Genomic DNA, 14,844 nt, shown 5'->3' with positions numbered 1-14,844 from the left:
GACTTCTCGAGTTTGGGTTCTGATCCTCTACTTGAAATTCATATACGAGTTAATTTTGGCAGCTGATATTAAGCATTACTTTTACTTTTATTTTGGGTAACACTTTTTAACACTTTTCGTTTATGACTGGGCTCAACACACTCAACAAATCGAAATCGAAATTGAGTCTGAGACTCAGACAATGCATTCGCGTTGTTGTAGGCGAAGCAAAAGCCAAATATTTGCGGCTTTACTCACATGCAACAATTGTCGACGGGTCACGAAAATGTTGTTTGCTTTCTTCGCCACAGTCGCGACCATATTTACATATGTGTATGCATTTGTTTATTGTATGACAGCATTTGAGCTGTTTTCGTAGATGCGTAATAAATAGGTCGACTATTATTTACCTGCCTACGAACGTAAGTTACAATATGTGTTGAAGTGTTTTTCCAACGATATTGATTTTACTTAATATTAAACAACATTTTTGCATTTACTACAAAAATTATTCTGTTTTGTCAAAATTACAACGAACAATGAGGATGAGAAATGCATCTATTAAAATTTATGCTGATCGACTTTTTCATTTAATATTGAACACATAAATTTAGTTTTACTTTTAATGGAGATTATTGGAAATATTTCAGTATTTTTGAGTGTCTATTTGAATGTTCTTATGAACTCTTTGTAGAATATTTAAGATTAATTTTGCTTAAAAATGTAAGAAAGAATATTATAATTAATAGAAATTATATATTTGATTGATTCTGATTGAATATAAATAAATAATAAAAATATGTGCGATAGACTTTACAGTGAAAAGACATGAACTAAAACAATTTTAAAAATAAGTGAAGCTTATTCATAAAGCTTTGGATTACCACTAACATATATTTAGAACTAAGATTGATTTTAGGAACTTGTTCTGTTCGACGCTTTGCAATAAACTTAAGTATATAATAAATTGAAAACATTCCAATTTTTAAGTGTCCACTTGATTTATAGCCTAATTCATAAAATATACAAAATATACCAAAGGCTTTATTTGGTATATTGACATAGTATTACATTCATTTTCAGGAAAACCATATTTTAAAACTATACAACATTTTTTATACCAAAAATAAATATATATGTATATACCTGATTGTCAGCAAAAATAAATAAGACTCGATTACAGTCGGCGTTGTTTCTATATTCAAAAGTATTTCTTTAAAAATCGTTTAAAGATCATTAACATGTCATATTTTATTTAAATATACTTAAATATATAAATGAAACAATATTTTATAAATTTTGTAACTTGAATTTCCTTTATGGAAGACTTAATTTTCCCATTCGAATTTGCCTACTTCCACAGGAATGTAATAAAATGGGTAAGAAATGCAAATTAATACTGTGGCGCCATCTGGCGTTGAGATTGTTAGCATAGATATGGCAGCGCTGTTAAGCGTTGCCACTTTACTGCAGCTGCGCAATAGAAACGCAGTGACGATTTGAGCACTCCACTAGAAAAGTTTATCCCCCTCAAGCGCGATTCCCAGAACAAAGTCAAGGGGTGTGTGTGTGTGTGAGAGAGAGAGACACAGAGTGTGTGTGTGTGTGAGAGAGTGTCGTGTGTTTGGACTTTTACTACGTTCGTGTGTTTATTTGTTGTGTTCTTCTATGCTGCGGTTTTCCAACGGATGGCAATAGCTTTTCGCACAGCATCGTCGCACTCAGTCCGTCATTATCTGAGTGTGTTTGTGTGTGTGTGTGCGTGTGTGTGTGTGTGTTATTGCTTTTTGGCTTGATAGTGACATTGTTCGGCTCGGTCCGCTGCTAACTTGGCTTCTGGAGGCTTGAATCTGCTGGCTCTGGTGGTGGAATTTTCAGTTGCAGCACAAGCGCCAACAGCGGCAGCCAAAAAGCAGTTGCCAAAAATAAAATAAGAAAATAGATTAATTTTCATTTTTGTTTTTCCGATCCCAACGCGAATTCGCTAAATTATAAACATAATAGAAAACAAGAATGTGGCTAAGGTTAAATTAGTGCTTTGGCCAGCTTTTGGCACAAAAACACAACAAAATAAACACGAAAATGAAAATGAAAATGGAAAGCAACAAATAAGTGTCGGAAAAGTGGTTAAAACCAAACTCCCAAAAAATGTACACAAATCCATGTGTGTGTATATCAGCAAATAATCAACATTAAACAATAGTAAATAGAAGAAGAAGAAGAAGTAGTTGAAGAACAACAACAAGAGGCGACAAACAACAACAATAGCAACGACGAGAAACAGCAACAGCGAGCTGGGAAAAAAGTTTATTGCATCTATTCAGGCGCATAAAGAAAATGAGCGCAAAGGTAGGCAAAGAGCGCTCGCTCTCTCTCTCGCTTTCTTTCTCTCTCTCTCTCTCTCACTCTCTTTTATGTGCGTATGCGTGTGTGTGTGTGTGTTGACTGCGATATCAACAATGCTGCAGGCCATCGACTGCTGTTGCCTTTTCTCCCCATATCGCAAATGAGTTTTACAGTAAATGAAATTTTTAATTGGCATCGCAATTTAATCAGCTCATATTCCCAGCCTCGACCCCCCCCCCCCCCCCCCCCCACATCTCCTCCCCTTCACGATATAAAGTGCGTTTGGTCTACATATAATGTAGGCAAGTAACTTGGACTGCACTGTAAATGGAGCCTGCAGCCATTTCGAATCCAAGACATATGTCTAACATATGTCACATAAGCCAACCACAGTTAACCGAGAGTGTGTGTGTGTGTGTGTATGGGAGAGAGATAGCAACATAAGTTTGGGGTGTTTGTGTGCGTGCGGTTTCGATTACAATTATGCGATAGCAACCAAAGTTGAACTTGTCTCAAATGCAATTTGGCGCATGAACAGCTGCTGTTGCTGTGCTGCAAATTGCATTTTTCACTTCTATTCCCTGGCAACAAACTCTCCTCCCCCCTCCCCACATTCCTCCTCCCCACCTCTATATAATCCCTAGCAGCATAAATCCATCCATCCCCGTTCGCAGCTCGCCACAGTTTGTGTATACTTACAGCTATTTTGATAAATATGCGCAGTTTGCCAACAACCTATGGACGGACTGCTAATTTGTTTGTTTGATGTGAAAGCTATCAAATTCATGAAATACAATATTTCACAAATTCTATTTCCATTTCTTTCTCATTACAATTTAACTGCGCAGTTTTGTATTAAATTTGAATGCCTATTGAGTTACAAATTGGCGTGATTTACGTATTCTCAAAAATATTCACCGCTTAAATTTGTATTAATTACAAATTTCAATTTATTACTTTTTAATAATTGAAGTACAAATTTATATTCAGATATTCACTGCGTAAATTTTTATTAATGGAAAACATTTTAATTGCAAATTTAAACTTATTATTCTATAATAATTTAGATATAAACAACAATTTGAAAACATTTTAAATTCAGTTCCATGTGAATAAGTAAATATTAAATTACAATAACATATCGATCTTTATAATTTAATATATTTTTATTCACATGAACCATAATTTCGAAGGCTTTTAAGTTGCCATCAAGTTTATGTTTCTTTTTTTTTAATGTTTGCAAGCTATAATACACTTTGGTTTATGTTTTTTACGTATGTTTTCAATTACAATCTACTTTAAGATAATATCCAAATATAGTGTATGTTGTACACTGATGTTTTAACAATGATTTAATTACATTATTTCCGTTTTTTGTATGTTTATTTTGATGTTTAAATGATTTGTATATTTATTGTGTTATTTGAATTATAATATTTCCTATTTAGTATTATGACATTGTTGTTTGTTTGTGAAAAGTTTTTTGTTACTTTCTAGCCTTTTAGTAAAAGCTCTCAAGTTTTATCGATCGAGTATAAGAATTCCAATAAATTATAAAATTAAACACGAAACTTATTTGTTCTATTAACGATGTGCGAAACTAGCTAGCAATATGTTTATATTGTTGTTGTTTTGTTTATATGAAATATTGCGTATACGCCACCTATTTGTTGTGACACTCTTTTCGATTTCAAATTGTACCGCTTTCTTGATAACTTAATGCTACTTTAAGAGCAACTGCAGATCACATTCAAGTGCTGCAAGTTAAATTATTCATTTCCGTTGTCTTTCATGTTGCATGCCACTCGATGGAGCTTAAGTGTGTGTGTGTGTGTGTTTGCCCATCGAGAGTCTAAAGAATGCCTTATGGGCGGCCAAATGCGATTTAATATCTGTTTACATTGGATGGGGTGGCAAATGATTCGCGTGTGTTTACATGGCTTCAAAACATTTCTGCTGCTGCATGTCGGCGCTAAATTTTTTGGGCAAATATTATTGCCCTTGCAACCCCGTGTGGCCAACAAAACACACAAGCGAATTGGCAGCGAAAAGAAGAACGCAAAAACAGAAACAAAAAACGATACGAAAACGAACTGCGCAACAGTTTTCATCTTTACTCGAAATATGCGGTCGATGGGCGATTGCAAGCATATTGTAAGTCAATACAAAATAAATACAGTGCTCACTGGCTAAGCGAGACAGTGGGGATGAGCACCACTTTAAGCAAACAAATATAAATAGTTCAACTTGGCGACTAAATTATAAGTCTATATGAAAATAAATATAACAAAAATAAAAATATACAATAATATGAAAAACTTGGCTTGGATTACGATCTAACAACTATAATATTTATTTATATTAATATTTATAATAATCTATTCACATAGTTTAAAATGAAACATTTGAATTTGGAGTTTTTTACTTTTTGTTTTACATCAATCGTAATTCAAGCTAAGTGTGTTTAAAACTAATCCGATCTTGTGTGTTTTATTTCGGAAACGGATAATCAAATACTTAGTTTTTCATATTATTATCATTTACTATTTTATTGTTTTATCTTAATTATAATTTAACCACCAAAATCGATGCATAATTGATCTACAGATCAACCACACTTCTTTACACAATGAACTTCTCAAAGCAACTTCTCAATCAATCTGCCATCAAAAAATCACTCAATTAGTAATAAATTAAATTTGTCACAATATTTTATAACTGAATTATTAATCAATGAATCAATTAATAAACCAGCATTTTTAAATATTATATCGAAACTATTTTGCTGATGTTTTGTGGTTTAAGCCTGCAAATGTGAGGGCAGTCAATTTCATTTTTATTCATTGAGTACATTGAATAGAGGCCTGAATATGCTTACATCATTATTTGTTGTCCTGCTGCTTTTACTGCCAGCCTATGCTAATAGTATATAGATATACTAAATATGTATGTGTGTATATACTAAAGACGCTTACTAACTGTCACATTGAAAGTTGAGATGATTTACGGTGCATCAATTAATATAATGGCAGCTTTATCAAATATTATGATGATCATTCGACATGACAATTCTTTTGCGTTACGAGAGTATTTATTGAAGTTCAAGGAGGCGCAAGCAATAATAACAATATCTATATGTATATGTATGTATGTATATACCGAAGCTCAAACACAGCTACACAATTGAGTCAATTAATTTGCTTATGGTGCAGAACTATTAGAATGCGGGAAAACCGAGAGCAGGAGGCTAATATACAAATACATGCATATGTATATGATATGTATGCGTGTTTGTGCCATGTGTTACAATATAAATATAAATACATACATACATACATATACATATTGCTATAGTTTCGGACTTCGTTTCGTTTGCGAGTATCCAAAGGCATCGCCATCGGCATCGGCATCGACATCGACATCAGCGTCATCAGCATCGGTATCGAAGCAACAACGCGGTATCGTCGTGGCGCCCATTCAGTGCACATTCAACGGTCATGGGATGAACATCGGATATTGTGTGTTCAACGCTTTATCTCTGGTTCGCTTCCCTTCAGTTTCAGTTCACTCCCAAGATCTAATTCGCAAAACGCGCGCCAAACATTTGCACCCAAAAAAAGAAGGAAAACATCATCAACAACAACAACAACAGCCATAAATAAAAATTATAAACTGAGAATATATATATATCGTGTATATATATATATTTTTTTTTTGATCGAGCTCGTTTTTCATTGTTGATTCTGTTGTAGCTGTCGCCTAATTGCTGAAAATGTGGCTCACCGATTGTCGCACGGTAGGTGTGTGTGTGTCTGTGTGTGTGTGTATTGTGGGTGTGCGGTGTGTGTGTTTGTGGTGTGGCTATGTCTGGGTGTGTCTGGATATTTGGCTTATCAAACCGAGCACAGTTTGCATACAGATTTTTATGGGCAAACAGCGATAAAATCGTCAGCAATATCTCTGTTTCTATCTAGTTCTATACAAAATTTACATGGCACCAGTAATAAATATATGTATATAAATATATATGTACATGCATATATAAATATATATATTGAAATATGCTCGCATATGTATAACATATTTATTAATTATAATCAAAGATGCAATATTATTCACATGCGTATTATTAGAGTTTTCATAGTTTTGAGATTAAAAGTTTCGATTGCTCATACTTCTTGGTCTGCGTTTGCATGAGTCTGCAATGTATAAACATTTTCTAGCTGTAGAAGAATTTAAGTTGGTGTTTATGTAAACAAAGAGACCACGAAAGATGTGTGTGTGTTTTTATAAATATAAGTAATGAAAACCTTGGTTTCAATAAGAATATAATAAGAATCGTATTAAAAATAATAATAATAATAATAATAATAATAATCATAATAATAATAATAATAATAATAATAATAATAATAATAATAATAATAATAATAATAATAATAATAATAATAATAATAATAATAATAATAATAATAATAATAATAATAATAATAATAATAATAATAATAATAATAATAATAATAATAATATAAAAGTACATTTTCTGATCAACTGCAGATCAGCAATTTTTAAAAACAATGCGTTAACAATAAGTACACATATTTGACATGAGCAAATGCGAAATCCGAAAAAAGCTGACCGGCATATGGAGAATAGACTGCACATTCAATAAGTAAAGAGACAGAGAGAGGAGCGGGGGGTTGGCAAACACAAAATGTGAGAAAAAGCACAAGCTGTAGAGACGCTAGCCCTGAGGCCCTGAGAGAGAGAGACAAACAAAGAGACACAACCGAGTGGAGGGCCTCAAAAAAAAAAAAACAAAACAAAAAGCTTTAGCCGACAAAAGCCCAAATAATACTTACAAATTGATATTCTCCCGCATATGCGAATGTGTGCGTTTTGTGGAGAAGTCTGTGTCTTTCACTCTTTTATCAGATCCACAATAAACAAATAAGCAAGGCACTTACAGCACTCGCCATGTGAATAAAAGCAATGCAAAAAATAAAATGGGAACGATTGAAAGAATGGGAGATTATAGATAATTGTTATAATAAAATACCAAATAATTGAAATCCATGTATAATAATTGTGTAAAATTAATCCTAATTGGATTTTAGTTTTAAATTCAATTGAGAATATTTGAATTAATTAAACCTTGACACAACTCAAATCTAATGAAATTCTTTTTAAACTTATTTTAATTAGAATAATTTATTTTTCTAATAGAAAACAGATTTTTATGATTTTTTTCTGTTGTTTTCTGAGAAGAATACTTGAGGTATACCTATAGCAATGAGAAATGAATGTAAGCGTCTGTTTGTTATGGAAATTTGTTGGTGTTTTTGCTTACTTGCGATTTACTTATGTGCACATAAGGCTCAACAACAAAAGCCGGCCAGTCGAAACTGAGACGCTGATAATAATCGACTTAATTAAGGTCGCCCTCCAACTACACACATGCATTTGTAGATACAGATACAAAAATGTATCTCGTATAAAGTAGATACATGTATTTGCCAGATGTTAATCTGGATCATTGCGCATCTCGACTAACAGAATGCAGATTGTAACCGACTAACCGACTGACATTGAATCATAAATCTGAATCTCAATCTGTATCTTTTGCCTCTCCACACAGATGACACGCTACAAACAGACCGAATTTACGGAAGATGATTCAAGTTCAATTGGCGGCATTCAGCTGAACGAGGCGTCGGGACATCCAGGCATGCAGATACGCTATCATACGGCGCGGGTGAGTACAATGACAGTTACAGCAGCAGAAGCCGCACAAAATAAACAGATGGAGATGCAGATGAAGATAAAGATACAGACTCAGTTGCAGATACAGAACCATATACAGATAAAAAACGTAGCAGCACTCTGAGTTACAGATGTTGTGCTAAAGAGTGCGACATTGTAATATAAAATAGTCTGATATATTAAAGAATATGATTTTTTACTCGCTTATTTAGAAATTCATTTTGTTAAATAAATAATCGTTGATGAGATTCTTGTCTTGTAATATTAAAGGTAAACTTAAATTTAGGCAAATTCTCTTTTTTTTTTACTTAATACATAAATTAATCATTTTATGTAAGTACCTCTTTATATAATCTAGATCAAGTCTGTGTGCTGTTCTTATAATGCAATATAAATAAATAAGTAATTTTTACTTTAGGGGCATTAGTTAAGGGTAGTCTAGGTTTTTTTTAATTAATTAAGACGCACAATAGTACAAATATTGACCCTCATTTTTTCATAACTAAATTGTATCTTTTGAATACAAATAGTTTAATAACTTGTTGAGTAAATAACAAAATCGTATTAAATTGATGTCAAAATAGAAGGCAGATAATGAATTCTTAAATCAAGATTAAACTTATGCAATAATTCATTATTGATAATTCAAGAAATTTAAGATTATACTCTTATTTCAAAATTATTAAAGTCAAAATGAATTCTAGAGCAAAAATTTTCCAAATCTATATCAAATGTTGAACTAACCGCAATAACATCAAAAACTATGTTATAATTTTAGAGTAAGAGAATTACAACATTTAAGAAAATAAAAGAAATTTTTGGATTTTAAAAGTTTTCCGATCTCAAAACAAGATTTTGTTAAACTTAAATCGACAATCCTGTTTTAGAACTTTTCAATATGGATCTTTTGCTTACAATATTTTCTATAATGATCGAAAAGTTCTTAAATTTAGAATTTTTATTCTAGTTTTTACAATATAATTATTTATTTTCTCTGTGCAAGCTGTATTCTCTTTTTAAATGTGATATGCTGTCTTTACTTCTTTAGTGCACTGTAATAATACTTCATTGTTATTTACAGGCAACATGGAACTGGCGATCACGAAACAAAACCGAAAAACTCTTACTGATTGTCACATTTGTGATGGCAATCGTGATTTTAACACAGTTCTGTGTTTTATTCTCCAATAACTCAAATGACAACACAAAGCATGTGTTGCATGTGCAGCCCCACAAGAAAGGTAAGCGCACAATCAAATTAATTGGCATCACCTTAATCAATTCAATCACATTGCAGATTGCCTCTCGGCCAATGAGTTGCCCTGCCTCAATGAGCACTGCATATTTGCGTCGAGCGAGATTCTAAGGTCGATTGATGTCACTGTGGATCCCTGCGATGATTTCTATGGATATGCATGGTAAGAAATAAATAAGAAAATAAATCTATCTAATAATAACAACGAAAGAGACTGAAGGAAAGATAAGGAAATGCAATTTAAGAGACTAATTAAAACAAATATTTGACATTACTAAATTGTTAGTAGTTGCAACACTTTTCCATCATCAAAACGTGTTTAAAATTTAAGTTTTATTAAACACTTACATAACTATAATAAAAATTATATAATATATGGCACTTTTATAATATAAAAACAGTATTAAAAACGTAAAATACCGTTTTAGTTATAATAAATACCGATTTGAATTTCTTATTTGTTATTGGCTCTTGCCAAGTTTTAAATCAATTTCATCTGTTAACTTTATTTAAATATTTGCAAAATTATGCTTTCTTAAAAACTAAATATTCTATAAAAAAAACTATGTTGCAACCATCAAAAAGTAGCCAACAAAATTAAAGTTTAATTAAACTTTTGTAAAATGTAAGAATAAATCAGAGATAGCACCTTTGAAGTATCAGATCAGCCTCAGTTTGAGTTCTTGTTATAAGTTTAATAGAGGGTACAATATTAACATTTTACAAAAAATAATTAAATTCCATTTTACTTATAATGAAAATATTATTTACGTTCCATTTTATTGGCTTTTCCCTAGCCTAAAGTCAACTTCACCTGCTACTTTTTTATGTTTTTACTTTTCAAATACCTAATATATTATTAACTAGCAAGTAACTAACCTTTTGGCTATTACAAATTGTTCACATCGTTATCGTTTGTTACGTTGCAGCAATCAGTGGATCAAAAACAATCCCATACCCGAGGGCAAATCAACGTGGGGTACTTTCGGCAAGCTGGAGCAGATGAATCAGCTGATCATACGCAATGTGCTGGACAAGCCGGCCAAGAGTTTCAAATCGAACACAGAGCGCAAAGCAAAAGTCTACTACGAGTCCTGCTTGGATGTGGATGAGCACATGGAGAAGCTGGGCGCGAAGCCAATGAATGATTTGCTCACCAAAATCGGAGGCTGGAATGTGACGCAGAGTGGCTACAATGTGACCAAATGGAAACTGGGCAGTGCACTCAAAATATTGCACAACAAGTGAGAGCGGATATATAAATGATTTTGTATATTTTATTAATATATATTACTCTCAATTGCAGATACAATTTCAACTGTTTGTTTGGTTGGGCCATTGGCGAAGATGACAAGAACTCCACTCGCCACGTTATACAGATTGATCAGGGTGGCCTCACGTTGCCCACTGCAGATTATTACAACAATAAGACGGATATTCATCGCAAGGTGCTCAGCGAGTATATCGAATACATGACCAAGATCTGTGTTCTTTTGGGTGCCAATGAGACGGATGCGCGGGCCCAGATGGAGGGCGTCATCAATTTTGAGAAGAAACTTGCCAACATCACCATCCCGATGGAGGATCGACGCAACGAGGAGGCAATGTATCATCCCATGAAACTGAAGGAACTCAATGTTCTTGCGCCGTTTCTCAACTGGACCGATCACTTCGATAATGCCATGCAGTTGGTGAACAGACGCGTCACCGACGACGAAGTTGTCGTCGTCTATGCGCCCGACTTTCTCAAGAATCTCTCCAACATCATAATGAGCATGCAGCAAACGGAAGCTGGCAAAATGTAAGTGCTAGCTGCTTATTATACAATGATAAGTTTAGTAAGTGCCGAGATAATTGTTTTATTTAAAGTAGAAGATGTCTTAAAACTTGTGGTTAGTAAACAAACGAATTCATTTGTAAGGTACAAATACTTTGTGGTCCTTCTTGACTATCATTTTGTCTTACTTTTTTAACAAGGGAAGTTTTCTTTACCTTCCTCACATTTTTTGATAAGAAAGTTAAAAACAAGTATGCTCGTCTGTCAAATACCCGCCCCTTATTTTGAATTAATTCAAAACAGTGCGGTAATATGCTTGAAATACACCAAATTGAGATACCACAAAAATTCTAAAAGTATACCAAGTGCTATATGTGGTTTATTGATATAGGAATAAGTTCATAATATACCATACGGTACAAAATATACCATATTGTACAAAATAAACTAGATTTCTCAAAAAAAGTATTTAAAGTATTTAAACTAATAACTTCGCGAACTTTTATCTGATCGTAACCAAAATGTCAGGAATCATAAGTACTGTAGTTTTTGTTGAATAACATATGATATTTGATTATTGCTAACTGACAAATCACTTAAGAACCTCTCGTATTTTGGATAAAACAATTTATGAGAAGAGTGCCTCAAGCTCAAGTTGTCTTTGGCATGAGAGGGTTAAGTTGTTTTAATGAGTAATATACATGAAATTGTTCATTTTATGCTAGTCTTTCATTGTGATTTTTTATAGTATCAATAAATATCTAGCTTTTATACTAACTACTAGGCTAAGTTTAAGGTACTCCAACATTGGGTTGCACCAAATAGTTATAGAAAAATAAATGTACTAGGAATCTTAGTTAATCAAAGATACATATTAAAGAGTGGATAGGAATAGAGATCGGGTTAAGAGTTTTAAATACTTATTATAGTATATTATTACTACATTATTATTACATTATTATATTACAACTTTCTTAATAATTGATCCACACTCTACCCATTCACAGCACTCTGAACAACTATCTGACGTGGCAGGCAGTGCGCACGCTGACCAGCTGCTTGTCCAAGCCCTTCAGGGATGCGTATAAGGGCGTGCGTAAGGCGTTGATGGGCTCCGATGGCGGCGAGGAGGTGTGGCGCTATTGCGTCTCCGATACGAACAATGTGGTTGGCTTTGCAGTCGGTGCGATATTTGTGCGGCAGGCCTTCCATGGCGAATCCAAGCCAGCGGCGGAGCAAATGATCGGCGAGATACGCGAAGCCTTTAAAATGAATTTACAAAATCTCAGCTGGGTAGACAAGCAGACGCGTGAGCGCGCCATTGAGAAGGCCAATGAGATCTCAGATATGATCGGTTTCCCCGACTACATACTCGATCCGATTGAGTTGGATAAGAAATATGCTGAACTGAATATCACAGCTGATGCGTATTTCGAGAATAACATCCAAGTGGCGATTTACAATTTGAAGAGCAATCTGAAGAAGTTGGATCAGCCAGTGAATAAGACGAATTGGGGCATGACACCGCAAACAGTGAATGCTTATTATACGCCGACCAAAAATCAAATTGTTTTCCCCGCCGGCATTCTGCAGACACCGTTCTTCGACATCAACAATCCCAAGAGTCTCAATTTCGGTGCCATGGGCGTTGTGATGGGCCACGAGCTGACGCATGCCTTCGATGATCAGGGACGGGAGTATGACAAATATGGCAATATTAATCGTTGGTGGGATGCCAAGAGTATCGAACGTTTCAATGAGAAATCCGAGTGCATAGCTCGACAATACAGCGGCTTTAAGCTCAACGGACGCAATCTGAATGGCAAACAGACATTGGGTGAGTGATGAGAGATAAAGAGGAAAAAATATATGATATGATTTGTATTGAAGTTTGGGAGATATACCATATATATATATATTTCTTTTTTGACTATTCTGTAACGAATTGCTCAAACAAAAGCAAACATTCTGGAACCCAATTGAATTGCAAAATTCAGGTTTTTTTTTGAGTTTGGAAATTAGTTTTAAGAAGTGATTTTATTTAGGTTAGTATTTAATATGAAATTTCATGTACATTCTGTAGGCGAGAACATTGCTGACAATGGCGGCCTGAAGGCTGCGTATCATGCCTATTTGCGCACTAAGCCCGAAAAGGATGCAGATGTCCTTAGGCTGCCCGGCTTGAATTTAACGCATGAGCAACTCTTCTTTGTGTCCTTTGCCCAGGTGAGCTTGAAAGTGTTGCAACATTTGATATCATTATTTAAATGTGAATTAATGTTTTGCAGGTTTGGTGCTCCAGCACAACGGATGAGACAAATCTGCTGCAAATGGAAAAGGATCCGCATTCACCGTCGCAATTTCGCGTTATTGGCACGCTGTCGAATATGAAGGAATTCGCCGAGGTATTCCAGTGTAAGCCCGACAAACGCATGAATCCGACCAAGAAATGTGAAGTCTGGTAAACAGAATCGAAACGGAAAAGATCTCAGTAACTAAAGCACAAGAAACAAACAAAGAAAATATATCTAAAGGAATAGCTTCACCTCTATGGAAGATGATGATTGTCTTTAGTGCTTATAGAGCTAACAGTTTGTCATGTGCTATATGTTTGCATTGTCGTTTGTTTTCTTGCAGAGTCGATCAATTTTTTTTTAAGAGAGAGTTTAATTTTTTATACCAATTGAAAATATCTCAAATGACTTAAATATTTGTCAAACTACTTGAATTAATTACAAGTGTAACACAAAAAAAATAAGAAAAAAGAAAATTAGTTAAAAAAATAATCAAAAAAAACAAAAAATGATTTACAAAATTTATAGTCTGTAATAATTATATTCCAGTGCACACAACACAACCAAAAAACTATTTGAAAACTACCAAAGAAATTAACGTATTATTAAGCATACGCAATGAATTCTGCAAGTAAATAATTCATTTAATATATAATTAGTATTTTGAGAGAACGTCAGTCATTGTGCCTATGAAAAAAAAAGAATATCTGACGATAAACCGATTGCATAGTTTATTTTTTGGGCACGGGCATTCACCGACTATAAGCCGATTAGCCTGGGCCATAATTTACCAAAAAGCCGAGACTTAAACAACAGCAAAACACCAAAGCAACTAGCGCAACAACAACAACAGTAAAAAGAAAAAAAAACACAAAAACAAAAACAAATACAACTTCGAAACAACTTGAAATCGAAAGTGTGAACACAACCAAACAAAAGTATCTCTAATAATAATAATTACAATAATAGAAAGTTTCATTTATATGAACCAGATCGCGTGTGTGTGTGCGTGTAATAGCTGTGTATGTATTTAGTAGATATAAACAATTTGTAATTGTAAGCGGCAGACCTCAATGGGTCAGCTCCTAGATAACTGTGTAACTAGCTATTTGTATAACTATTTATGTATGTATATTGAATGTATAAACAACAAACAACAAAAATAATAATAGAACACAATATTGAAAAGAGAATTTTCGCGAATTTCAATTTCCAAAAATATATAAACAACTAAGGAAAACACATTTTCTTTGTCCTAAGCTTAAGTGTGTGTATGGAAACGAATGAGATAGACAGATAAATGAGACAAATGGAACGAGAGAGAGAGAGAGAGAAAGAGAGTTGCAGTTTCTTCTGCCTTTTCGTTGCCAAACTCCAAAGTGCGAATTATATATGAAGCATAATTTTGTATGTTTTTTATAGTATATAAA

General features: G+C 33.7%; 1 protein-coding gene across 2 annotated transcripts; it reads left to right on the top strand.

The window, feature by feature from the left end:
* The first annotated feature begins 1,875 nt into the window (after positions 1–1,875).
* On the top strand, positions 1,876–13,881 carry LOC117573596 (neprilysin-3). Of its 2 annotated transcripts, none has more exons than XM_034256902.2 (9): positions 1,876–2,328; positions 7,964–8,080; positions 9,170–9,329; positions 9,386–9,506; positions 10,273–10,587; positions 10,650–11,144; positions 12,128–12,957; positions 13,204–13,346; positions 13,409–13,881. In XM_034256902.2, the coding sequence occupies exons 1-9, from the start codon at positions 2,317–2,319 to the stop codon at positions 13,583–13,585; spliced, it is 2,370 nt and encodes a 789-aa protein (XP_034112793.1). In that variant the 5' UTR covers positions 1,876–2,316; the 3' UTR covers positions 13,586–13,881. The 2 variants fall into 2 exon arrangements, with proteins under 2 accessions (XP_034112793.1, XP_034112785.1); XM_034256894.2 differs by lacking the exon at positions 1,876–2,328 and adding an exon at positions 6,014–6,121.
* Positions 13,882–14,844: the final 963 nt, after the last annotated feature.

Source organism: Drosophila albomicans, chromosome X (genome assembly GCF_009650485.2).
Source record: "Drosophila albomicans strain 15112-1751.03 chromosome X, ASM965048v2, whole genome shotgun sequence".
Taxonomy (NCBI): Eukaryota; Metazoa; Arthropoda; class Insecta; order Diptera; family Drosophilidae; genus Drosophila; species Drosophila albomicans.
The sequence above is the reverse complement of the archived record's forward strand: the minus strand, read 5'-3'. Positions and strand labels throughout refer to the sequence as shown.